This window comes from Mirounga angustirostris, unplaced genomic scaffold, assembly GCF_029215605.1.
Source record: "Mirounga angustirostris isolate CCGP_5_RB_7025 unplaced genomic scaffold, mMirAng1.0.hap1 SCAF_4, whole genome shotgun sequence".
In the NCBI taxonomy this organism is placed as follows: domain Eukaryota; kingdom Metazoa; phylum Chordata; class Mammalia; order Carnivora; family Phocidae; genus Mirounga; species Mirounga angustirostris.
The window spans coordinates 82,820,811-82,847,975 of record NW_026991712.1 but is presented as its reverse complement, the minus strand read 5'-3'; the positions used below and the strand labels follow the sequence as shown (position 1 = coordinate 82,847,975).

Below are 27,165 nucleotides of genomic sequence, written 5' to 3'. Positions count from 1 at the left end.
ATAAGGAAAGTGCCATATACTTGACTCATTGAAACAACATGTAAAAAGCATCTTTCAACTAACATCTTCTTTCACGAAGATGGAAGTACTTTCAAATGTATGTGTGGAAACATAAGGAAAGTGCCATGTACTTAAGTCAATGAAACAGCACCCTATGTACTATACCTTGGCTAATTGAATTTAAATAAAAAAAAAAAAAAAGAAAGGAAAAAGAAAGAGCATCCTGTAGAAAGCATCTTTCAACTAACATCCTCGTTCATGAAGATGGAAGCATTTTTCAATATATCTGTGGAAACATAGAGAATGTGCCACTATTTCCCTCATCAAAACATCACTGTGTAGAAAAGCATCTTACAACTAACATCTATCATGAAGATAGTAGCCTTATCAAATGTATGTGTGGTAGTGTAGGGAATGTGCCTTATACCTAACTCATTGAAACAACACTGTGTAGAGAGCATCTTTCAAATAACATCTTTGTGCACAAAGGTTTAAGTCTATTGTGGCTCACAGCAGAATGGGTGGCTAGGTTAAACTGCAATCTCCCCCAGTCTCTGCACTCTGCTCAGTTCACCCCAGAGAAGTGGCCAATGGGTAAGCACACAGAATTGTGAACCTACTGTGACTCACACTGAAAAGTTAAGAGGTTTCCTGCCCTCTGAGCACCCCCTCTGACCCTGCTGCTGAGCTCTGCTCCATGACTCCCAGGCTGGCCTTTTGTCTTGGGTGAGGCCAAATACACACTTCCAAATGCCCTCCAGGAAGGGCAGCAATCTCTCCCTGAGTAACCCAAAGGATCTCCTCACCTCAGCTTACTGTGTGGTCACAACACACTGCACTCTTTCCAACTTGCTCCCTCTTCCTGACTTTCTGTGAACCAGGCTTCTTCCCCTTCCCAGCCATGTGGCTTCCCAATCCCCCAATTCAGTACTCTGAACCTCGCCTCTGCCAAATTCTCTCCCTCTAACTGTGCAGATTGTTTTCTTACTCCTCCTAGCCCCTTCCTAGTTGTTCAAAATAGTTGGATATTGATCTAGTTGTATTCAAAGGACAAGGCAAGTTCCAGATCCCCCTACTACTCCACCATCTTGGAAATCCAGCACAAAAAGTTCTTATGTCTTAATGAAAGAAAGATGTTACTTTGGGGACACTTTAAACACAACGTAGTTTCAAGGAGTTAAACACATGCCTTTTCCCTTGTATTTATACACATAAGTTTAAAAACACTTACAGGGGCACCTGGGTGGCTCAGTTGGTTTACATCTTAGTGAAAAAATATATCTTCATGAAAGGAAGATGTTCCTTGGCAAGTGGTTTAAGCACAGTGATGGTACAAGGAGTTCAACAAATGGCTTTTAGTAGTCTTATTCACATAGGTTAAAAACACTTATATTCTAAGGAAAGCAAGATGTTGCTGTATGGTTAAAAACAGTGTAGTTTCAAGAGAATAAGGACAAAGCCATTTCCTTGTGTTAAAACTACAGGTGTGAAAATACTGCTTAACTTTATGAGACTCTGACGTTACTTGAAGATATTTTAAGTACATTATAGTTTCAAGGAATTAAATACAAGGCCAATTTCTAAGGCTTATACACATAAGTTTATGAACATATATGTGAAAAAGAAAGTTGTTACTTAAATGATGCTTTAAGCACAGAGTAGTTTCAAGGAGTTAAGCACATTTTTTCACTAATGTGTCTTCACAAAAGGCTCAAAAGAAAAAAAGACATTACTTGAAGGACACTTTGAGCAGAGTGTCATTTCAAGGGGTAAACACATGGATTTTTCCTAGTTGTTCTACACGTTATATCACTTATATCACATTACAACACTCATATTTTAATGAAGGGAATAATGAAGGGACTTGACACATGGTTTTAAGCACGGTGCAGTTTCAACTAGATTCTAAGGCCAGATCTTCCAGGACTATGTTAAATAACACATAAAAGAATGAACCTGGACACTTTCTTATACCATACACAAAAATAAACTCCAAATGGATGGGAGCCCTAAATGTGAGACAGAAATTCATCAAAATCCTAGAGGAGAACACAGGCAAACAACTTCTTTGACCTAGGCCACAGCTATTTCTTGTTAGACAAATCCTCGAGGCAAGGGAAACAAAGGTAAAAATGAACTATTGGGACTTTATCAAGATAAAAAGCTTTTGCACAGCCAAGGAAACAGTCAATAAAACTAAAGGGCAACATATGCAATGGGTGAAGTATTTTCAAATGACTTATCCAAGGGCTAGTATCCAAAACCTATAAAGAACTTATCAAGCTCAACAACCAAAAACTAAAAACTCCAGTCAAGAAATAGGCAGAAAAAAGTCCAAGATGGCAGAGGAGTAGGAGACCTTAATTTCATCTGGTCCCAGGAATTCAGCTAGATAGCTATCAAATCATTCTGAATACCTGCAAACTCAACCAGAGATCTAAGAAAAGAATAGCTGCAACTCTACAAATAGAAGTGACCACTTTCTGCAAGGTAGGAGTTGAGAAATGAATCCAAGGCGATATATGGAAAGATACACCTTAGGAGGAGGGAACCTCCATCAGCCACCTACTGGCAAGTGATATAACAGTGGAGCACAAAGTAGGAACTTTTAGAAGTCTGCTCTGGTGAGGGACATCACTCAGGCTGCTAAGCAGGGGTGGAACCCTAGTTGGGACATTGTGGTCTCAGGACTTTTGGGTCACAGGAAGACTGGGGTGCCTGAGGGCGCCAGAGCTCCCAGGCATTGGAGCAGGGAAGCTGCTGCAAAGAGTGAGCCCAGGAGTAGGCTCTCAGCTCTGTATTACCATAAACCGTGAACTGCAGCACAGTTGGGTGACTGCTCTCTGAGCAAGGGCCCAACAAGCAGCAGGACAGGCAAGACCCCCCTTCCTCCCTGCCTGAGATAGAAATGCTTGGTCACAGGCCAGGTGAGCACAGAGTGTGGCCAGGGACCAAGGAAACAGGAGTGATTGACTGCTTTTCTCTGAGGGCTCACTGAGGAGTGGGGCCTCTAAGCTTTCCGCTCCAGGGTGGGAGATTAGGAGGACACCATTTTCAGTCTCATCCTCTAAAGTTCCGTGGAAAGGCTTCACGAACAAAAGTCACGTAGAGCAAACTGGAGCAGATTACTTAGCCTGGCCCCCTGGTGAGGGCAGCACAATTACGCCTGGGGCAAAGACACTTGAAAATCAACACAACAGACCCCTCCCCCAGAAGATCAGCAAGAACATCCAGCCAAGACCAAGTTTACCCATCAATGAGAACTACAAAACTCCAGTGCTAGGGGAATAAAGCACATAGAATTCATGGCTTTTCCCCCATTATTCTTTAGTTTTTCAATTTTAATTTTTTTAACTTTTTCTTTACTTTTCAACCAATTTCTTACTTTATCAACTCTTTTTTAAAAATCTTTTTTAATTTTCATTTTTATATTTATACTCTATCCCTTTATTGTATTTAATCTCATTTTTGTATATATGTAAGTTTTTCTTTCTTCACAATTTTGGGATGCAGTTTCTTGTAATAGACCAAAATACACCCAAAATCTAGTGTATGGCTCTGTTTTATTCACCTGTCTGATCATATTTAATTTTTTTGTTGTTTTCTTTTTTTTTCTTTGTCTTCTTCCTTTTTTTTGGTTGTTTTTTTCTCTAATTTAAATTCAATTAGCCAAGGTATAGTACATCATTAGTTTATGATATAATGTTCAATGATTCATTAGTTGCATATAACATCCAGTGCTCATCACGTCACGTGCCCTCCTTAATACCCATTACCTGGTTACCCCATTCCCCTGCCCCCCTCCCTTCTGCACCCTGTTTGTTTCTTGGAGTCCAAAGTCTCTCACGGTTTGTCTCCCTCTCTGATTTCTTCCCATTTAGTTTTCCCTCCCTTCCCCTATGGTCCTCTGCACTATTCCTTATATTCCACATATGAGTGAAACCATATAATAATTGTCTTTCTCTGATTGACTTATTCCACTTAGCATAATATCCTCCAGTTCCATCCATGTTGATGCAAATGGGAGGTATTCATCCTTTCTGATGGTTAATATTCCATTGTATATATAAACCACATCTTCTTTATTCATTCATCTGTTGAAGGACACCTCAGCTTATTCCACAGTTTGGCTATGGTGGACATTGCTGCTATGAACATTGGGGTGCATGTGTCCCTTCTTTTTACTACATCTGTATCTTTGGGGTAAATACTCCAAATGTAAATATCATTACAGTTACATTCTATGCTTTCAGTGTATTTAATTTTATTTTTGTATATATAAGTTTTTCTTTCTTTACAATTTTGAGATGTAGTTTCTTCTAACAAAAAGACCAAAATACACTCAGGAGATAGTGTATTGCTCTATTCTGTTCACCTGTCTGTTTATATCCCTTCCTTTTTTGTTGTTGTTGGTTTTTTTCTCTCTTTTGTTATTTCTTGTCTTTTAATGTCCATTCTTACACTTACATTCTATCCTTTCATTGTATTTAACTTTATTTTTATACATATATGTTTTTCTTTCTTTACAATTTTCGACCTAGTTTTCTAAAAAAACAGACCAAAATACACACAGAATTCAGTGTATTACTCCATTCTGCTCACTTGTCTGATTATATTCTCTCTCTCTCTTTTTCTTTTCTGCAGCTTCAGGTTTTGTCTGATTTGTTTAGTGTAGATTTCCCTGTGGTCATAGTTGCCATTTTAGTATTTTGTTCTTTCCTTCATCTATTCTTCTCTGGATAGAATGACAAGTCAGAAAAACTCACCTCAAAAAAGAGAACAATAGGCAGTACTGACTGCCAGGGACCTAATCAGTATGGGCATAAGTAAGATGTCGGAACTAGAGTTCAGAATAACGATTATAAAGATACTAGCTGGGCTTGAAAAAAGCATAGAAGACACTAGAGAATCCCTCTCTGGAGAAATAAAATAACTAAAATCCAATGAGGTTGAAATAAAAAAGGCTAATAGTGAGATGCAATAAAAAAAAATGGAGGCTCTAACTGATAGGATAAATTAGGCAGAAGAGAAAATTAGTGATATAGAAGACCAAATGATGGAGAATAAAGAAGCTGAGAAAAAGAGAGATAAACAACTACTGGACCACAAGGGGAGAATTCGAGAGATAAGTGATACCATTAAGTGAAACAATATTAGAATAATTGGGATCCCAGAAGAAGAGGAAAAAGAGAGAGGAGCAGAAGGTGTATTGGAGCAAATTATAGCAGAGAACTTCCCTAATTTGGGGAAGGAAACGGGCATCAAAATCCAGGAGGCACAGAGAACCCCCCTCAATATCAATAAAAATAGGTCAACACCCCAACATATAACAGTAAACTTACAAATCTCAGAGACAAAGAGAAAACCCTGAAAGCAGCTCAGGACAAGAGGTCGGTAACCTACAAGGGTAGAAACATTAGATTGGCATCAGACCTATCCACAGACACAAGGCAAGCCAGAAAGGGCAGGCATAATATATTCAGCATGCAAAATGAGGAAAATATGCAGTCAAGAATACTTTATCCAGCTAGGATGTCACTCAAAATAGAAAGAAAGGTAAAAAGCTTCCAGGACAAACAAACTTAAAGAATTTGTGATCACCAAACCAACCCTACAAGAAATATTAAAAGGGATCCTCTAAGGGATCCTAAAGTAACATAGACTAGAAAGGAATGGAGACAATATAAAGTAACTGTCACTTTACAGGTAATACAAGGCACTAAATTCATATCTTTTAATAGTTACTCTGAATGTAAATGGGCTAAATGCCCCAATCAAAAGACACAAGGTACCAGATTTCATAAAAAAACAAGATACATCGATATGCTGTCAGCAAGAGACTCATTTTAGACCCAAAGACACCTCCAGATTTAAAGAGAGGGGATGGAAAACCATTTATAAGCTAATGGACATCAAAAGAAAGCTGGGTTGTGATCCTTTATCAGACAAATTAGATTTTCAAACAGAGACTGTAATAAGAAATGAGGAAGGACACTATATCATAATAAAGGGTCTAACCAACAAGAAGATCTAAAAATTGTAAATATTTATGCCCCTAACAAGGGAGCAGCCAATTTTATAAGCCTATTAATAACAAAATAAAAAAGAAACACCTCAATAATAATACAATAATACTAGGAGATTTTAACACCCTACTCACTACAATGGACAGATCTTTTAAGCAGAAGATCAACAAGGAAACAAGGGCTTTGAATGATACACTGGACCAGATGGACTTCATAGATATATTCAGGACATTCTATTCTAAGGCAACAGAATACATATTCTTCTCAAGGGCACATGGAACATTCTCGAGAGTAGATCACATACTGGGTCACAAATCAGATCTCAACCAGTACCAAAAGATTAGGGTTATTCCCTACATATTTTCAGACCACAATGTTTTGAAACTGGAACTCAATCACAAGAGGAAATTTAGAAAGAACTCAAATATACAGAGGCTAAAGAGCATTCTACTAAAGAATGAATAGGTCAACCAGGAAATTAAAGAAATTAAAAAATTCATGAAAACACAACTGTTCAAAACCTTTGGGATGCAGCAAAGGTGGTCCTAGAGTGAAGTATATAGCTATACAAGCCTTTCTCAAGAAACAAGAAAGGTCTCAAATACACAACCAAACCTTACACCTAAAGGAGCTGGAGAAAGAACAGCAAATAAAGCCTAAATCCAGCAGGAAAAGAGAAATAATTAAGATTAGAGCAGAAGTCAATGAAATAGAAACCAAAAGAACAGTAGAACAGATCAACGAAACTAGGAGCTGGTTCTTTGAAAGAATTAATAAGATTGATAAACCCCTGGCCAGACTTATCAAAAAGAAAAGAGAAAGAACCCACATACATAAAATCATGAATGAAAGAGGAGAGCTCTCAACTAACACCAAAGAAATACAAACAATTATAAGAACATATTATGAGCAACTCTATGCCAGCAAATTAGATAACCTGGAAGAAATGGATGCATTCCTAGAGATGTATCAACTACCAAAACTGAACCAGGAAGAAATAGAAAACCTGAACAGACCTATAACCACTAAGGAAATTGAAGCAGTCATCAAAAATCTCCCAACACACAAAAGCCCAGGGCCAGAAGGCTTCCCAGGGGAATTCTACCAAACATTTCAAGAAGAATTAATAGCTATTCTTCTGAAGCTGTTTCAAAAAATAGAAATGGAAGGAAAACTTCCAAACTCTTTCTATGAGGCCAGTATTACCTTGATCCCCAAACCAGACAAAGATGAGAATTACCACCAAAAAGGAGAATTACAGAGCAATATCCCTGATGAACATGGATGCAAAAATTCTCACCAAGATACTAGCTAATAGGATCCAACAGGACATTAAAAGGATTATTCATCATGACCAAGTGGGATTTATTTCTGGGTTGCAAGGGTGGTTCAACATCCTCACTACATCAATAAAAGAAAGGGCAAGAACCATAACGATCCTCTCAATGGATGCAGAAAAAAGCATTTGACAAATATAGCATTCTTTCTTGATTAAAACTCTTCAGAATGTAGGGATAGAGGGAACATACCTCAATATCATAAAAGCCATTAGGAAAAGCCCACAGTGAATACCATTCTCAATGGGGTAAAACTGAGAGCATTTCCTTTAAGATCAGAAACACGGCAGGGATGTCCACTCTCACCAGTGTTGTCCAACATAGTACTAGAAGTCCTAGCCTCTGCAATCAGACAACAAAAAGAAATAAAAGGCATCTGAATCAGCAAAGAAGAAGTTAAACTCTCACTCTTTGCAGATGACATGATACTTTATGTGGAAAACCCAAAAAGTCCACCCCAAAACTGCTACAGTTATTATAGGAATTCAGCAACATGGCAGGATATAAAATCAGTGCACAGAAATCAGTTGCATTTCTATACACTAATGATGAGACAGAAGAAAGAGAAATTAAGGAATTGATCCCATTTAGAATCGCCCCCAAAACCATAAGATACCTAGGAATAAATCTAACCAAAGAAGCAAAGAATGTGTACTCAGAAAACTATAGAACACTCATGAAAGTAATTGAGGAGGACACAAAGAAATGGAAAAACATTCCATGCTCATGGATTGGAAGAACAAATAATGTTAAAATGTCTATACTATTTAGAGCAATCTATACATTCAATGCAATCCCTTTCATAATACCATCAACTTTTTTCACAGAGCTGGAACAAATAATCCCAAAATTTGTATGGAACCACAAAAGACCCCAAATAGCCAAAGCAATGTTGAAAAAGAAAACCAAAGCTGGTGGCATCACAATTCTGGACTTCAAGCTCTATTACAAAACTATGATCATCAAGACAGCATAGTACTGGCACAAAAACAGACACATAGATCAGTGGAACAGAATAGAGAACCCAGAAATCAACTCTCAACTCTACAGTCAACTAATCTTTGACAAAGCAGGAAAGAATATCCAATGGAAAAAAGACAGTCTCTTCAATAAATGGTGCTGGGAAAATTGGACAGCCACATGCAGAAGAATGAAACTCGACCATTCTCTAACACCATTCACAAAGATAACCTCAAAGTGGATGAAAGACCTCAATGTGAGACAGGAATCCATCAAAATCGTAGAGGAGAACATAGGCAGTAACCTCTTTGACATCGCCCACAGCAACTTCTTTCAAGATACATCTCCAAAAGCTAGTGAAACAAAAGCAAAAATGAACTTTTGGGACTTCATCAAGATAAAAAGCTTCTGCACAGCAAAGGAAACAGTCAACAAAACAAAGAGGCAACCCACAGAATGGGAGAAGATATTTGCAAATGACACTACAGATAAAGGGCTGGTATCCAAAATCTATAAAGAACTTCTCAAACTCAACACCCAAAAAACAAATAAACAAGTCAAAAAGTGGGCAGAAGATATGAGAAGACACTTCTCTGAAGAAGACATACAAATGGCTAACAGACACATGAAAAAATATTCATCATCATTAGCCATCAGGGAAATCCAAATCAAAACCACACTGAGATACCACTTTACACCAGTTAGAATGGCAAAAATGGACAGGGAGAGAAACAACAAATGTTGGAGAGGTTGTGGAGAAAGGAGAACCCTCTTACACTATTGGTGGGAATGCAAGTTGGTACAGCCACTTTGGAAAACAGTGTGGAGGTTCCTCAAAAATGTAAAAATAGAGCTACCCTATGACCCAGCAACTGCACTCCTGGGTATTTACCCCAAAGACACAGATGTAGTGAAAAGAAGGGCCATATGCACCCCAATGTTCATAGTAGCAATGTCCGCAATAGCCAAACTGTGGCAAGAGCCGAGATGCCCTTCAACAGATGAACGGATAAAGAAAATGTGGTCCATATGTACAATGGAATATTACTCAGCCATCAGAAAAGATGAATACCCAACTTTTACATCAACATGGATGGGACTGGAGGAGATTATGCTAAGTGAAATAAGTCAAGCAGAGAAAGTCAATTATCATATGGTTTCACTTATTTGTGGAGCATAAGGAATAACACGGAGGACATTAAGAGAAGGAAGGGAAAAATGAGGGGGGTGGGAATTGGAGGGAGAGATGAACCATGACAGACTATGGACCTGAGAAACAAACAGGGTTTTAGAGGGGAAGGGCGGGGGGATGGGGTAGCCCAGTGATGGGTTTTAAGGAGGGCACGTACTGCATGGAGCACTGGGTGTTATATGAAAACAAGGGATCGTGGATCACTACATCAAAAACTAATGATGGGCGGAGCAAGATGGCGGAGGAGTAGGAGACCTGGATTTCGTCTCCTCTCAGGAATTCAGCTGGATAGGGATCAAACCATTCTGAACACCTACAAACTCAACAGGAGATCGAAGAAAGGAATAGCAACAACTCTCTCATCAGAAAAGCGACCACTTTCTGGAAGGTAGGACGTGCGGAGAAGGGAATCCGCGGAGATATTCGGGAGGATAGACGGCGGGGGAGGGGCCTCCGTCAGCCGCTTCTGGCAAGTGATAGAGCCGCGGAGCACAAAATCGGAACTTTTAAAAGTCACCTCCGCCGAGGGACGTCACTCTGGTGGCTCAGCGGGGGGTGGAACCCTCCGGGACAGTGTGGTCTCAGGACCCTCGGGGTCACAGAAAGACCGGGGGTGCCTGAGGGCAGCAGAGCTCCCAGGTAACGCAGCAGGGAAGCCGGCTGCAGAGGCGGAGCCCAGGCGCGGGCTCTCAGCTGGGGTTGCCATTAACCGCGATCCGCGGCCCAGTCGGGCCCCTGCTCCTCCAGCAGGGACCCAACAAGCGGCCGATCCGGGGAGACTCACCTTCCTCCCCCGGGAGGAGCCGCGCGGGAGTGCACCGCAGGGATCTGCTGGGTTTGGAGACTCCAGACCGGGTCCGGTGCCAGAGATAGAAACGCGTGGTCACAGGCCGGTTGAGCACGGAGTGCAGCTGCAGACCGGGGAGACGGGAGTGACTGACGGCTTTTCTCTGGGGGCTCACTGAGGAGTGGGCCCGAGTTCTCGGCTCCTCCGGGGCGGAGATTGGGAGGCCGCCATTTTCACTCTCCGCCTCCAAAGCTGTACGGAAAGCTCGCAGGGAACAAAAGCCCCGGAGAGCAAACCCGAGCAGATTACTTAGCCGGGAGGGGGCAAGGGCGGGGCAATTCCGCCTCCGGCAGAGACATTTGGAAACCACGGCAACAGGCCCCTCCCCAGAAGATCAGCGAGAACAGCCAGCCAAGACCAAGTTTACCGATCAATGAGAACAGCAGAACTCCAGCGCTAAGGGACTACTGCACATAGAATTCACGGCTTTTTTACCATGATTCCTTAGTCTTTTAAAGTTAATTTTTTTTTAACTGTCTTTTTGTCTTTTTATTTCTTTTTGAATTTTTCTTTTTCCCTTTTTCAAACAACATCTTATCAATCCCTTTTTTTAAAAAAAACATTTTTATTTTTCATTTTTAGAGTCATATTCTATCCCTTCATAGTAGTTACCCATATTTTTGGCTTATATATATAAGTTGTTCTCTCTTTAAAATTTTGAGATAGTTTCTTCTAACAGATTAAAATATACCCTAAATCTCTAGTATATGGTGTTCTCTATTCCCCTGCCTGATCACATCCTCTCCCTTTTTATTTCTTTTTCTTTTTTCTTTTTTTAAATCCTCTTTCTTTTTTCAAACAACTTCTTATCAATTCCTTTTATAAAATTTTTTATAATTTCCATTTTTACAGTCATTTTCCATCCCTTCATCATATCAACCCTTATTTTTGTACATATATAAGTTTTTCTTTCTTTAAAATTTTGGGAGACACTTTCTTCTAAAAGACCAAAACACACCCCAAATCTAGTGTGTGGCACTGATCTATATACCATATAGATCATATTTGATCACATTCTGGTTTTTCTTTTGTTGTTGTTCTTTTGTTTTGTTTGTTGTTGTTTTTATCTTTATCTTTTTCTTTTTTTTCTTTTTTTTTTTTTCTCTCTTTCCCCTTCTTATCCCACTGCTTCAGGTCTTTTCTGATTTGTTTAGAGTATATTTTCTGGGGACGTGGTTACTCTGCTAGCATTTTGTTCTCTCATTAATCTATTCTCCTCTGCACAAAATGACGAGACGGAAAAAATCACCTCAACAAAAAGAACAAGAGGCAGTACCGACTGCCAGGGACCTACTCAATACGGACATTAGTACGATGTCAGATCTAGAGTTCAGAATCATCACTTTAAAGATACTAGCTGGGCTTGAAAAAAATATGGAAGTTATTAGAGAAACTCTTTCTGGAGAAGTAAAAGAGCTAAAATCCAACCAAGTAGAAATCAAAAAGGCTATTAATGAGGTGCAATCAAAAATGGGGGCACTAACTGCTAGAATAAATGAGGCAGAAGAGAGAATCAGTAATATAGAAGATGAAATGCTGGAAAATAAAGAAGCTGAGAAAAAGAGAGATAAACAACTACTGGATCATGAGGGCAGAATTCGAGAGATAAGTGATACCATAAGACGAAACAACATTAGAATAATTGGGATCCCAGAAGAAGAAGAAAGAGAGAGGGGGGCAGAAGGTATAATGGAGCAAATTATAGCAGAGAACTTCCCTAATTTGGGGAAAGAAACAGGCATGAAAATCCAGGAAGCACAGAGAACCCCTCTCAAAATCAATAAAAATAGGTCAACTCCCCGACATCTAATAGTAAAACTTACAAGTCTCATAGACAAAGAGAAAATCCTGAAAGCAGCTCGGGAGAAGAGATATGTAACCTACAATGGTAGAAACATTAGATTGGCAACAGACCTATCCACAGAGACCTGGCAGGCCAGAAAGGACTGGCAGGATATATTCAGAGCACTAAACGAGAAAAATATGCAGCCAAGAATACTCTATCCAGCTAGGCTGTCATTGAAAATTGAAGGAGAGATAAAAAGTTTCCAGGACAAAAAAAAACTAAAGGAATTTGCAAACACAAAACCAGCCCTACAGGAAATCTTGAAAGGGGTCCTCTAAGCAAAGAGAGACCCTAAAAGCAACATAGACCAGAAAGGAACACAGACAATATATGGTAACAGTCACCTTACAGGCAATACAATAGCACTAAATTCCTATCTTTCAATAGTTACCTTGAATGTAAATGGGCTAAATGTCCCAATCAAAAGACACAGGCTAACAGACTGGATTAAAAAACAAGATCCATCGATATGCTGTCTGCAAGAGACTCATTTTAGACCCAAAGACACCCCCAGATTGAAAGTGAGGGGGTGGAAAACCATTTACCATGCTAATGGACACCAAAAGAAAGCTGGGGTGGCAATCCTTATATCAGACAAATTAGATTTTAAACCAAAGACTGTAATAAGAGATGAGGAAGGACACTATATCATACTTAAAGGATCTATCCAACAAGAAGATCTAACAATTGTAAATATCTATGCCCCTAACATGGGAGCAGCCAATTATATAAGGCAATTAATAACAAAAGCAAAGAAACACATCAACAACAATACAATAATAGTGGGGGACTTTAACATCCCCCTCACTGAAATGGACAGATCATCTAAGCAAAAGATCAACAAGGAAATAAAGACTTTAAATGACACACTGGACCAAATGGACTTCACAGACATATTCAGAACATTCCACCCCAAAGCAACGGAATACACATTCTTCTCTACTGCCCATGGAACATTCTCCAGAATCGACCACATCCTAGGTCATAAATCAGGTCTCAACCGGTACCAAAAGATTGGGATCATTCCCTGCCTATTTTCAGACCACAATGCTTTGAAACTAGAACTCAATCCCAAGAGGAAAGTCGGAAAGAACTCAAATACATGGAGGCTAAAGAGCATCCTACTGAAGAATGAATGGGTCAACCAGGAAATTAAAGAAGAATTAAAAAAATACATGGAAACTAATGAAAATGAAAACACAACTGTTCAAAATCTTTGGGATGCAGCAAAGGCAGTCCTAAGAGGAAAGTATATAGCAATACAAGCCTTTCTCAAGAAACAAGAAAGGTCTCAAGTACACAACCTAACCCTACACCTAAAGGAGCTGGAGAAAGAACAGCAAATAAAGCCTAAACCCAGCAGGAGAAGAGAAATCATAAAGATCAGAGCAGAAATCAATGAAATAGAAACTAAAAGAACAGTAGAACAGATCAACGAAACTAGGAGCTGGTTCTTTGAAAGAATTAACAAGATTGATAAACCCCTGGCCAGACTTATCAAAAAGAGAAGAGAAATGACCCAAATCAACAAAATCATGAATGAAAGAGGAGAGATCACAACCAACACCAAAGAAATACAAACAATTATAAGAACATATTATGAGCAACTCTATGCCAGCAAATTAGATAACCTGGAAGAGATGGATGCATTCCTAGAGATGTATCAACTACCAAAACTGAACCAGGATGAAATAGAAAACCTGAACAGACCTATAACCACTAAGGAAATTGAAGCAGTCATCAAAAATCTCCCAAAAAACAAAAGCCCAGGGCCAGATGGCTTCCCAGGGGAATTCTACCAAACATTTCAAGAAGAATTAATACCTATTCTTCTGAAACTGTTCCAAAAAATTGAAACGGAAGGAAAACTTCCAAACTCATTTTATGAGGCCAGCATTACCTTGATCCCCAAACCAGACAAAGACCCCATCAAAAAGGAGAATTACAGACCAATATCCCTGATGAACATGGATGCAAAAATTCTCACCAAAATACTAGCCAATAGGATCCAACAGTACATTAAAAGGATTATTCACCATGACCAAGTGGGATTTATCCCTGGGCTGCAAGGTTGGTTCAACATCCGCAAATCAATCAATGTGATACAGTACATTAACAAAGGAAAGAACAAGAATCATATGATCCTCTCGATAGATGCCGAAAAAGCTTTTGACAAAGTACAGCATCCTTTCTTGATCAAAACTCTTCAGAGTATAGGGATAGAGGGTACATACCTCAATATCATAAAAGCCATCTATGAAAAACCTACAGCAAATATTATTCTCAATGGGGAAAAACTGAGAGCTTTCCCCCTAAGGTCAGGAACGCGGCAGGGATGTCCACTATCACCACTGCTATTCAACATAGTATTGGAAGTCCTAGCCACAGCAATCAGACAACAAAAAGAAATCAAAGGCATCCAAATTGGCAAAGAAGAAGTCAAACTCTCACTCTTTGCAGATGATATGATACTTTATGTGGAAAACCCAAAAGACTCCACCCCAAAACTGCTAGAACTCATACAGGAATTCAGTAAAGTGGCAGGATATAAAATCAATGCACAGAAGTCAGTGGCATTCCTATACACCAACAACAAGACAGAAGAAAGAGAAATTAAGGAGTCGATCCCATTTACAATTGCACCCAAAACCATAAGATACCTAGGAATAAATCTAACCAAAGAGACAAAGGATCTGTACTCAGAAAACTATAAAATACTCATGAAAGAAATTGAGGAAGACACAAAGAAATGGAAAAACGTTCCATGCTCATGGATTGGAAGAACAAATATTGTGAAGATGTCAATGCTACCTAGAGCAATCTACACATTCAATGCAATCCCCATCAAAATACCATCCACTTTTTTCAAAGAAATGGAACAAATAATCCTAAAATTTGTATGGAACCAGAAAAGACCCCGCATAGCCAGAGGAATATTGAAAAAGAAAAGCAAAGCCGGTGGCATCACAATTCCGGACTTCAAGCTCTATTACAAAGCTGTCATCATCAAGACAGCATGGTACTGGCACAAAAACAGACACATCGATCAATGGAACAGAATAGAGAGCCCAGAAATGGACCCTCAACTCTATGGTCAACTAATCTTCGCCAAAGCAGGAAAGAATGTCCAATGGAACAAAGACAGTCTCTTCAACAAATGGTGTTGGGAAAATTGGATAGACACATGCAGAAGAATGAAACTGGACCACTTCCTTACACCACACACAAAAATAGACTCCAAATGGTTGAAAGACCTCAATGTGAGACAGGAGTCCATCAAAATCCTAAAGGAGAACACAGGCAACAACCTCTTTGACCTCAGCCGAAGCAACTTCTTCCTAGAAACATCGCCAAAGGCAAGGGAAGCAAGGGCAAAAATGAACTATTGGGACTTCATCAAGATAAGAAGCTTTTGCAAAGCAAAGGAAACAGTTAACAAAACCAAAAGACAACCGACAGAATGGGAGAAGATATTTGCAAATGACATATCAGATAAAGGGCTAGTATCCAAAATCTATAAAGAACTCATCAAACTCAACACCCAAAGAACAAAGAATCCAATTAAGAAATGGGCAGAAGACATGAACAGACATTTTTCCAAAGAAGACATCCAAATGGCCAACAGACACATGAAAAAGTGCTCAATATCGCTCGGCATCAGGGAAATCCAAATCAAAACCTCAATGAGATATCACCTCACACCAGTCAGAATGGCTAAAATTAACAAGTCAGGAAACGACAGATGTTGGCGGGGATGCGGAGAAAGGGGAACCCTCCTACACTGTTGGTGGGAATGCAAGCTGGTGCAGCCACTCTGGAAAACTGTATGGAGGTTCCTCAAAAAGTTGAAAATAGAGCTACCATATGATCCAGCAATTGCACTACTGGGTATTTACCCCAAAGATACAAAAGTAGGGACCCGAAGGGCTACGTGCACCCCGATGTTTATAGCAGCAATGTCCACAATAGCCAAACTGTGGAAAGAGCCAAGATGTCCATCGACAGATGAATGGATAAAGAAGATGTGGTATATATATACAATGGAATATTATGCAGCCATCAAAAGGAATGAGATCTTGCCATTTGCAACGACGTGGATGGAACTGGAGGGTATTATGTTGAGTGAAATAAGTCAAACAGAGAAAGACATGTATCATATGATCTCACTGATATGAGGAATTCTTAATCGCAGGAAACAAACTGAGTGTTGTTGGAGTGGGGGGTGGGGTGGGAGGGATGGGGGGACTGGGTGATAGACACTGGGGAGTGTATGTGCTCTGGTAAGCGCTGTGAATTGTGCAAGACTGTTGAATCTCAGATCTGTACCTCTGAAACAAATAATGCAATATATGTTAAGAAAAAAAAAAAAGAAGAAGAAGAAGAAGGTAGCGGGAGGGGAAGAATGAAGCGGGGGAAATCGGAGGGGTAGACGAACCATGAGAGACGATGGACTCTGAAAAACAAACAGGGTTCTAGAGGGGAGGGGGGTGGGAGGATGGGTTAGCCTGGTGGTGGGTATTTAGGAGGGCACATTCTGCATGGAGCACTGGGTGTTGTGCACAAACAATGAATCATGGAACACTTCATCTAAAACTAATGTTGTAATGTAAGGGGATTAACATAAGAATAAAAAAATTAAAAAAAATAAAATAAAATAAAACAAAAGATAACTGTGAAAAAAAAAAAACTAATGATGTACTGTATGGTGACTAACATAACATAATAAAAAAAAACTAATGATTTACTATATGCTGGTTAATTGAATTTAAATAAAAATATATATTTTTAAAGATTTTATTTATTTATTTTGACAGAGAGAGAGGGACAGTGAGAGAGGGAACACAAGCAGGGGGAGTGGGAGAGGGAGAAGCAGGTTTCCTGATGAGCAGAGAGCCCGATGCGGGGCTTGATCCCTGGAATCCTGACCTGAGCCGAAGGCAGATGCTCAATGACTGAGCCACCCAGGCGCCCCAGTAAAAATATTTTTTTAAAAAGGATAGAAGATGTTAGATGAAAAAAAAAAAATAAGGTTTTTTCTTCTATATGTGTATCTTCATGCAGACACAAGCAAATACAAATAGTAAGTCTTTCCCTGATTTCATACCCTTAGAAAAGAAACATGCTATGAACTCTATTCCACCCTTTGCTTTTTAAAATATATCCTAGGGATCATTGTGAAGGTGTACCATGGGTTATTTGATAGTCTCCTTTATGTAAATGAGTACTTTGGTTATTTCTAATCTTTTACTGTTGCAAGTAATACTGCAATAAATATCCTTATATACATATCATTTCATATGTGTGCATGTATATCTGTAGAAATAATTCCTAGAAGGAGATTACTAGTTTAAAGCATAAATGCACTTGTAATTTTGAAAAATATTGCCAAATTCCCCTTGATAGGAGTGTTACGATTTTGTACTTCCATTAGCAGTTTATGAGAATGCCTTTACCCTAATGTGTTTTATCAAATATTTAGATTTTAACCAATATTTTCAGTGTGCAGTTTTAATTTGTATTTCTCACGAGGTGCCACATTTTTCATATATATAAAGGGTATTTGTGTCCCTTTTTCTTTGAACGCTTCATGTCTTTGCCCATGTTCTATTGGGTTGTTGGTCATTCTTTTCCTGATTTCAAGAGTAATTTATACTTTAGGGGAGTATTTTTTACATGAGAGGAGTGTCAAGTATTCTTCCTACTGTGTCATTTGTCTTTTACTTTATTTGTTGTAGTTTTTGCCATGCATAAATTAAGGCTTTTACACAGTTGAATTTATCAATCTTTTATATCATGAGGAGTATATCAATCTTTTGTATCATGAGGAGTATATCAATCTTCTCTATCATGAATAGTGAATTTTGAGTCATAGTTAGAAACACCCCCCCAAGATTGTAAATGAATTTTGATTATTATTTATTCTGATACCTTTACAGTTTCATTTTTTCACATTCAAATCTTGGCTTCAGTTGCAGTCCACTGCATTCTTAACTACTAGGCTAGAAAAGGATATAGACTAGTAGATTTCAAACATTTCACCCTTATATTTTTCTTTATATGAAGTCTCAACCTATTTTTAAAACAGAGGGAAGAAGAGCTGCCCTGGTGGTATCGTAGAGATCTGTTGTGATTGTTGCCCCCATCACAGACTCCACTGGCCCTTTTATGGAATGCTTAGGATCCTTGTAAGCAGAGTGAAAACCACACACAAAAAACCCCAGATATCTGCAAAACAAGAACTAGGCCAAAAAGTTTGATGAGAAAAGAGTTAAAAGAAAAGTTTTTGCACTTGTTTTTATGTTTTGGCATCAAATATTTGTTGACAAGACAAATATTCAAAAATGCATTCCAGCACAGGCTTATCTTTCTTATGGATAATTGACTTTTGCTAAGCCTCTCTGTTCAACTGAAAATTCCTCATAATTATACTATTTTATGAATGGTAGAATGGAGAAAACATGGACCTTGGTGTCACACATGAGTTCTAATCCTAAACACTTTGTAGCTGTGAGACCTCAACAAATTATTAGAAATAATTATTTAATAATTATTAGTTTATTCATTCATTCAAGCAAATATTTGAGTGCTTTGTATATGGAAGACATTGTGCTAAGTGCTGGGGATATAAAGGTCAAGAAGACAGAAATGGTACTACCTTTTGGTGGAGGTGGAACCAGATGATAATTATAATTTTTAGATTATGATTATTATAACACCTTCAAAGAAGCATAGGGTCCATAAAAATGAACAGGGAGGCTCAGCTTTGAGAGTTCAGAGAAACTAAGATCGAGTTCTGGGTTTTTTGTTTGTTTCTTTTTGTTTTTGTTTTTGTTTGTTTTCTGTTTTTAGTTTTTAAAAATCTCAACTTAAAATTTTTTTTTTAAAGATTTCACTTATTGACAGAGAGAGATAGCGATAGCAGGAACACAAGCGGGGGGAGTGGGAGAGGGAGAAGCAGGCTTCCCGCCGAGCAGGGAGCATGATGCGGGGCTTGATCCCAGGACCCTGGGATCATGACCTGAGCTGAAGGCAGATGCTCAACTACTGAGCCACCCAGCCGCCCCCAACTTAAAATTTTAAAAATTATTTTCAAATGTTTGAAAAGTAGAAGTAGTAATATATTAAATCTCTATGTACCTATCTCCCAGGGTCAACAATTTTCAATAGCTGTGTATGAAGTGACATGGCAGAAGAAGGCCAGAGCCTTTCAGGCAAATGGAGTAGCAGATTCATAGACCCGGAGGCCCCAGGGTACCTTTGGCAACTGAAAGGAAGACTAATATGGACAGCGTAGACATCACTGGAATGTGTATATGGAGAATGGATTCTATGTATATGGTAGATGGGGGCAGGACTGTATTAGTGGATACTGGTTAGAAGCTACTGAGTAGTTTGGGCAAAAGAAATTAGTGGCCTGGAATATGGTAGTGGCAGTGGAGAATGAGTGGATAGGTGAGAAATTTATAAATGGGAGGTGGGACAGGCCGGATTTTGATAAGAGAGACAAAAATGTTCACGAAAATCCCAGGTTTCAGCATGAGCTACTGGGTGGATGTCAGTGCCACTACTGAGATGGAGAATTATCATTTTTGGGGAGGAGAAAAATTTAGGTTGAAGAGTTTCTCAGACATTCAGGTGGCAATGACACGCAGGTAGTGTTAAGGGGCTATAGCTGAGCAACATGGAGAGGTCTGATTGTAGATATAAAATTGAGAGCCAAAGCAGAGATGCAATAAGATGGTCAAACTGTGTTATAAGGCCTAATTGAGGTAACAATGGCAGATGTATAGGGAAAATGGATAAATTGAAGCAGAAGACCAAACTCCACTTCCACTATACTTTTGAGGGTACAATAAAGAATTCTTTTCTCTTCCCCAGGCTGACACTTTCTCAACTTGCTTAAATCATCATTTTAGTTTTTTCTACAACAGACGCTTTTATTATAGAATATTCCTACCTAGTTAGGTTTCATGATCTAATTCAGTTTCTACTCAGTCCCAGCTCCTCTTCCCCTTGTGTTTTGTTTTATATTTACTTCTCAAAGTGCTGAGACACTTGTGGGATCTAAGAAATGGTGGTTGCCTCTACTTCCCAAAGTGAGTTACAGGACCAGCATCAACAATATTGATGTGAAAATGTTGGGGTTTGGGAGCAAACAGTCAAGAAAGAATTCTTGATATGTCTTTGGTGCAAAAAGATGGTTTTATTAAAGCATAGGAACAGGACGTGTGGGCAGAAAGAGCTGTGCTGGGGTTGTGAGGTATGGCTGATTATATACTTTCAAGTTGGGAGTGAGTTAGGGATAGTGTAAGTCTCTCAGAAATTTGGAAGCAAGGTTTCCAGGACCTAGAGAGGCTAGCTGTTGTTAGGAAAAGGTCATTTACTGCATTTACTCTCCAGTAAAACCTTTGTCATGAGACCCTTTAGATGTGTATCATGGGCGATATGCTTGGAGGATGATTGCTAACATATATCTTGGGGGGTGGACCGAGATAAAGGAACTTTCCCGAGGAATTTTTAGGTTAAAGGAGACTCCCATCCAAGTACTAACCAGGCCTGACCCTGCTTAGCTTCCGAGATCAGACGAGATCAGGCGTGTTCAGGGTGGTATGGCCTTAGGATCCTGAAGGTTAGGCTAATGTTAAGCTAAGGTTGCCTTTTGCCTCTATCTAGCAAAGTATTAACATCGACGCAGCTATACTCCTGCCTGTCTCAAGTACTTGTCAATGGCTGTACGTTGGAAAGCAGTTTAATTTTTTTTTCTATGTCTTTTACATTTGTTCTCCCCATCAAATAACTTTTGGGAACTTGTCAGAAATACAAGTTCTCTAGCACCACCTTAGACCTACAGAATCCGAAATTAGTCATCCCTGTTATTGCAAATCCCCTTGGTGATTTTAATTGTCCTAAATTTGAGAATTTCTGCTCTGGATACCTAACCTACCCCCACTTCAATAGATGGGGAAAGAACACTCCTTTCTTTTGGTTTGAGCAGCTAGAACCATTCCTTAAGTATTGCTTATCGAATTTGTAGCCTACTTCAAAGTTTTTTTGTTTGTTTTTTAAGTAGGCTTCACACTGGGAGCCTTGGGCTTGAACTCACCACCCTGAGATCAAGACCTGAGCTGAGATCAACAGTTGGAGGCTTAACTGACAGCCATTGTCATGAGCATGCTATGAAGGCACACACACGAGCTGTGTCTTTTCACAATGTCAAGCTTTATTCAATCATAAAGCAAAGTTAAATCACAATTATAAAGCAGGTTCAGGATTCCAAACTCAATGATATTTCACCATGTGATTGATTATACTTGGCTTCTTACACAGCACACAGAGCAGGGCATAAGACAAACCACACAACAAAAAAATAATGGAAAGGTGTAGGAAGTTAACGAACCAAACGCTGTTAGTCTGTGGGCACTGCAGTTGAGATAGGGCCTCTGTCTAGTCTGGTCAGCTCTCAGCACTTACTGCTTATTATGTTCAAGCAGTGAAGGATCTCGGTTCTGTGTGGAGATCAATCCCGCTGAGCCTTGGGCGGCAGTTGCCTTTTTGAAGTGGTCAGACGCCTGGGTGGCTCAGTCGGTTAAGCGTCTGCCTTCGGCTCAGGTCATGATTCCAGTGTCCTGGGATCGAGTCCTACATCGGGCTCCCTGGAGCCCGCTTCTCCCTCTCCCTGCCGCTCTCCCCGCTTGTGTTCTCTATCTCTCTGTGTGTCAAATAAATAAAATCTTAAAAAAAAAAAAAAAAATGAAGTGGTCAGACATAGAGGGGTCAGGTCTGAAAAATCTGACAGTTTGCTGCCAAAATCCTCCCCTTTTCAAAGGGATTTAATAGGTCTTGGGCCCCCAGAGACTTCCTTTGGTTCTGCTCATTATTAGTTCTGGGTGTCAGCTGACCACTGGTCCTAGTGATAACTCTAGACCCACCCAGGGGCCCCTCGAGTTTTTATTTAAGGTCAGTTGTTGCTTGACAAAACAGACCACCTAAGAACTTTATTTGAAAAACACTTGGAGTCTGACCCCCCCCAAGAACCCGCCCAGCAGCTCCCCAACCAGGAACTCCATGGGCAGCAATGCAGCCCTCCCAGAGCTCACTCCACAGAATCCCAAGCCTCAGCGATAAGTGCCATGAGCAGCGTACTCACAGAGGTGGTGAACACGGACGACTCCGGTCACAACCCAGCCATATTAACTCTGTGCAGTCGAGTGGTTGAGAAGCCCCGCCCCACATCCGAGGTCCTCCAATCGCAACGCACGCGTGGCGCAAAGAGCCGAGAGGGCAGGGCGCCCGGAGAAGCCCCGCCCCCTGCCCGAGCGCCCGCCAATTGCAGCGCGCGATATGACGCGCCCTGAGCGTTCGGAGGCGCGCAGCCTTCCGGCGCCTTGAGCAAGAAGCGCGCCTTTGGGGAGCCTGAGCGCGTGGGCGGAGGCGGTGTACCTGGAGATGTCCCGCAGCAGTAGCTCTAGTGGCCGGAAGGTAAGTAAGTTCTGGGTTGGGAACCCGCGTCAGGCCAAGCGGGTCTGCGCTGTCTCTGCTGGTCGCCCTGGAGCGCCCTCCTCCTTCCCCCTCCGCGCGCCAGTGTGTCCCCACTCCTCTCTATTCCCCATGGGCCGGGCAAACGGGGCTCAAGGAGCGCGTGGCTGGCCTCAGGCTGGTAGGGGTGAGAGGTGGGCGCTGTGTAGACGGTGATCTTAGGCTAGGCTGCGGCAGCTTCCGTGGGTGAGCATGGCTAGAACCCGCGTCGCTGTTTGCCTCTTCTGAGGTCGGTCTCTTGCACAGGTGTGCGTATTGAGGCCTCCGCGGGCCGTCGGGGTCGCGCCTTCCCGGTGGGATGGGAGGGCCGGGAGAAAAACCACTGGAGGTGCGGAGGGTAGAGCCACTTCTCTGGGAAAGGCGAGAGGTCGCAGCCGGAGAGGTGATGGAAGTGAGCAACAGGAGTTGAATCTGGAACTAGCATGTGAGATATATTTACGCTCTTTAGTGTTTGGCATTGTCTCTTTTTGACTGTCCGGTACACACGAAGACAGCGGTAGATATTGGAATGGATGTACCATTTTTTCCCCAGAGATCTCTGTTGCCACACTTTTCCTTTCTATTCTAAACTGTTTCTGAATCTTCTATTCCTGCGTCAGTGGGAGAGGAGTCTAAAGCTAACCGCTGCCAAACTGTGTATACCAACTTATACCACAGTGTCTGGACACGGAGTACGTGTAAAGGAAGTCTTGCATTAATGATATTTAGATGATTGTACCTGTATTTGTGAGTACATCTTTTTCTTCCGTGAGTTGTGTTTGTCTTGGCACTCACGTGTCCATTACCTTTTTAAGCTGTTTCTAAGTTCCTTGCTTACAGATATGCTTGTCTCATCATATTAAAACAAAATTTTAAAAAGCAAACACAGTGCTTTCTTTTTTTCCCCCGAGAGAGCGCTCCATCAGGGGGGAGGAGCAGAGGGAAAGGTAGAGAATCTTAAGGGGGGCTCCATGCTCAGCGCAGAGCCCACGGCGGGGAGCGGGGGGGGGGGGGGAAGGGGAGCGGGGAGGGGAGCTTGATCTCATGACCTGAGTGAAATCAAGAGTTGGGCTTAACTGACTAAGCCACCCAGATGTCTCTGAGTGCCTCCTTTTTGACTCCTTTTCCTTTTACGAAAAACAAAACAAAACAAAAATAAAAAAACCTTCTTGAAAAAATAGCCCACATATACAGGTTTAACTTGCTTATTATGTTTCTTTGCTTCTGGAATATCATCAGTTGTCAGACACTGTGAATTTTGTAACTGATGATAGGGAGTAAAAGAAACCTATGTCAAACATACCTATTGATTGTAAGACACATTCTGATTCCAGAAATATTCAAATGTGAAAAAAAATCAAGGAATTACATGAAATTGTTAACTCATGGTCACTGTAGCATTTGACACATCACTTACTTTTATTTAATTTTTTTTTTCTGAGGAGGGGCCCAAGTGTGCCTGACTTGCTATCCTGATTCTCTTCCTGTCTTGCATCTGCTCATTTACTTCTCTTTAAAGATTTATTTTTATATAGAGAGGAGAGTGTGAGTGCATGAGGTGGGGGAAGGGGCAGGAGGAGAGGGAGGAATCTCAAGCAGACTCCCCACTGAGTGCAGAGCTGGACTCTGGGCTCAGTCTCACAACCCTGAGATAATGATCTGAGCCAAAATCAAAGAGTTGGATGCTTAACTGACTGAGCCGCCACCCAGGCACCCCTTATTTACTTCTCTTTACTCTTTTGCTGCCATGTTCTAATTTTTGACCTGGTGCTTTTTTTTTTTTTTTTTACAAATTTGTTCTCTGCAATCTCATAGATTGATGTTAGCTGTCACTCTATATAGCTGACTTTTCCTTGGGCTCAGTTTAAACTCAGTGTATCATGAAGTCATTAATTTCGTATCCTTAGTCCACGAAGCCCTAATAGTTTCTTTTGCGTTGTGTTGGTCTCATCCTATTCAATGTGATGCTTGGCTAGGAATGCCTGAGGCACTTGCCTGGGCCCCCACATTACTTGTAGCAAGCCATTTCTCCCAACCAGAGCCACTGTTGTGGCTGAGCAGACCTTGTGGTTATTATGATTGCAGGATGCACTTCAGCAAAATCCATCAGGGAACTTTGAGGAATGAGATTTATTACTCACAGGTCCTGGAGGGTATATTGCACACCCAAGGGCCACACTGCGAGGTTGAGGGAGGCTGGGGGAGAAGGAGAGCAAGAGAACTTGGGGTCTGATTTTATTAGGGTCTGAGGGTGGGATATCTAGGGTTTTGGAGGTTAATTATTTATTGGCTAATTTATTTATTTATTTTTTAAAAGATTTTATTTATTTATTAGAGAGAGAGCACAAGAGGGGGGAGCGGGAGAGGGAGAAGCAGACTCCCTGCCGAGCAGGGAGCCTGATGCGGGACTCCATCCCAGGACTCCAGGATCATGACTTGAGCCGAAGGCAGTTGCTTAACCAACTGAGCCACCCAGGCGCCCCTTTATTGGCTAATTTAAAGCCTAAGAGTGGGAATTAGGGCACCAGAAGGAAGAAGCAGGGTCACTCAAATGGTCAGTTATGTAGGTTTAACTGTAGGTTATCGAGGGTGTTTTGAAAGGTGTTTTGAAAGCGGGACCTTCATGAGGAGGGAGGGACGGCTTAATTCCTTATCATGCCGATCTGCTAGTAATTGTCATGTAACTGGTGCTATGTTTATTCAAGATGATGTCTTCTGAAATGGATGCCTTGGCAACGAAAAATTTAGTGTCAGGCATTCATATTACATCCTAACTTAGAACTCTTAGTTTTTGACTTGAGGCTCTCAGGAACTTATCAGTTTTTCTTTTCAATAATTGTATTAGTGATCTATTGCTGTTTAACGAATTATCTCAAAACTGAAGCAGCTTAAAACAAATGCTTATTTTTTCATATAGTTTCTGAAGGTCAGAAATCTGGGAATGGGTCAACTGGCTGGTTCCAGCTCAGGGTCTCCTACAAGTGGCAGTCAAAGGGTCACTGAGGTTGTAGGATCCACTTCTAAATTCACCCATCTGTTTGTTGGCAAGGGTCAGTTCCTTGCCACTTCCATAGGGCAGTTCTCACAACATGGCAACTGGCTTTCTGAAGAGAAAGAGAGAGGGATGGGCTAAGAAAGAGGCCCTGGTGTCTTTTATAACAGTGTCAGAAGTGACATATCATCTCTTCCATCCTGTTCTCTTCATCACAGATCAACCTGGTACAGTGTGAGAGGGGACTAGAGAGGATGTGAATGCTAAAAGGTAGGAATGATAGGGAGCCATCTTGGAGGCTAGCTACCAATAGTTTTTCCCCAGGGTTTTTTTTTTTTTCCCCTAGAAAAGCTTTCTTTATTGTTACATGATAAACCAGTCTGGGAAAATTACATAAGGTGTTATAAATGGTTACAAGGTGAATTGTACATTTCCCTTACTTTAATACATATGCTTTCACTCTTCTCAACTTTCTTGGTTAAATTATAATACGGTAAGAACAGATAACAAGGCACAATTTTCAATCACATACTTCCTATTTAAAATTATTTCTAGTTATTATAAAGATGTTATAATAAAATGTATCTCTAAAATACAAGAGGTTTGAAACAAAGGGGTAAAGACTCTTTTAGAATCATGAAGAGTTCACTGTCTTGTCAAAGAATACCATCTGAACTCCACAGGGAACATGCTTCAAATTCCACGAGGAGAAACACGTATCTGTTTTATCCATGTCTGGGTCACCAGTAGTTAGCACTATGCATTTTTCTCATTGCTGTCAGGTTCAGTATCCTTATGTCAAAATATTTAGTCCTTATGAAAATTTTTTTCTTAGCAAATTCTGACTATTATTCTTATTTTATAGTAGGAGTCTAGGGGCCAAGTAATTTTAGTGTTTGCTGGACCAAAACTAGTTTGCTCCACATATACTTTGGGAGCTTGGCCAGATTCCCACAGTACAGATCCTCAGGTTTTTTTCCCCCCCTTTTCTGTCACCCTAGGTCAGGTCCAAAGTACTCCCTGCTTGGAGTGGTTTTGTGGTACCAGCCATGAAGCATGTTCCTGTTCCATCTTCTGAGATGACTTTCCTTTAGAGACACCACTTTAGTTATATTGTTATTCCTCTGCTTAAGCATCATTTTACTTCTTATTGACTACATAATCATTTATTTTGGACTTAATACGTGATATGTATTAACTTATTTAATTCAACAGTCTTTTTAAACAGGTTCTGTTGGTCTCATTTTATGGACAAGAAAACTGAGGTATAGCAGAGAGGTTAAGTACTTTGCCCAAGGTCACAAAGCAATTAAGTGAAGAAGCCAGGATTTGTACACAGGTAGTCACTTCCAGACCTTGCTTTTGTTCAGGCTCTCATCCTGTTATTCACAGCTTCTACAAAGTGGCCATACCTTATTCCTTAACTTTGTTCATTATTTATCCTTTAGGT

The 27,165-nt window shown here is 40.5% G+C and overlaps 1 protein-coding gene across 7 annotated transcripts in view; it reads left to right on the top strand.

The window, feature by feature from the left end:
- Window positions 1-22,551: 22,551 nt before the first annotated feature.
- SPIDR (scaffold protein involved in DNA repair) overlaps window positions 22,552-27,165 on the top strand; it is a 571,046-nt gene continuing 566,432 nt past the window's right edge. For 5 of the 7 annotated variants that reach the window (XM_064588368.1, XM_064588367.1, XM_064588365.1 and 2 more), the window contains exon 1: window positions 22,552-22,687. In XM_064588368.1, coding sequence (XP_064444438.1) covers window positions 22,655-22,687 — 33 coding nt within the window. In that variant the 5' untranslated portion in view covers window positions 22,552-22,654. The remainder of the gene's footprint in view (window positions 22,688-27,165) is intronic. The other 2 variants (XM_064588370.1, XM_064588369.1) reach the window with 1 other exon arrangement.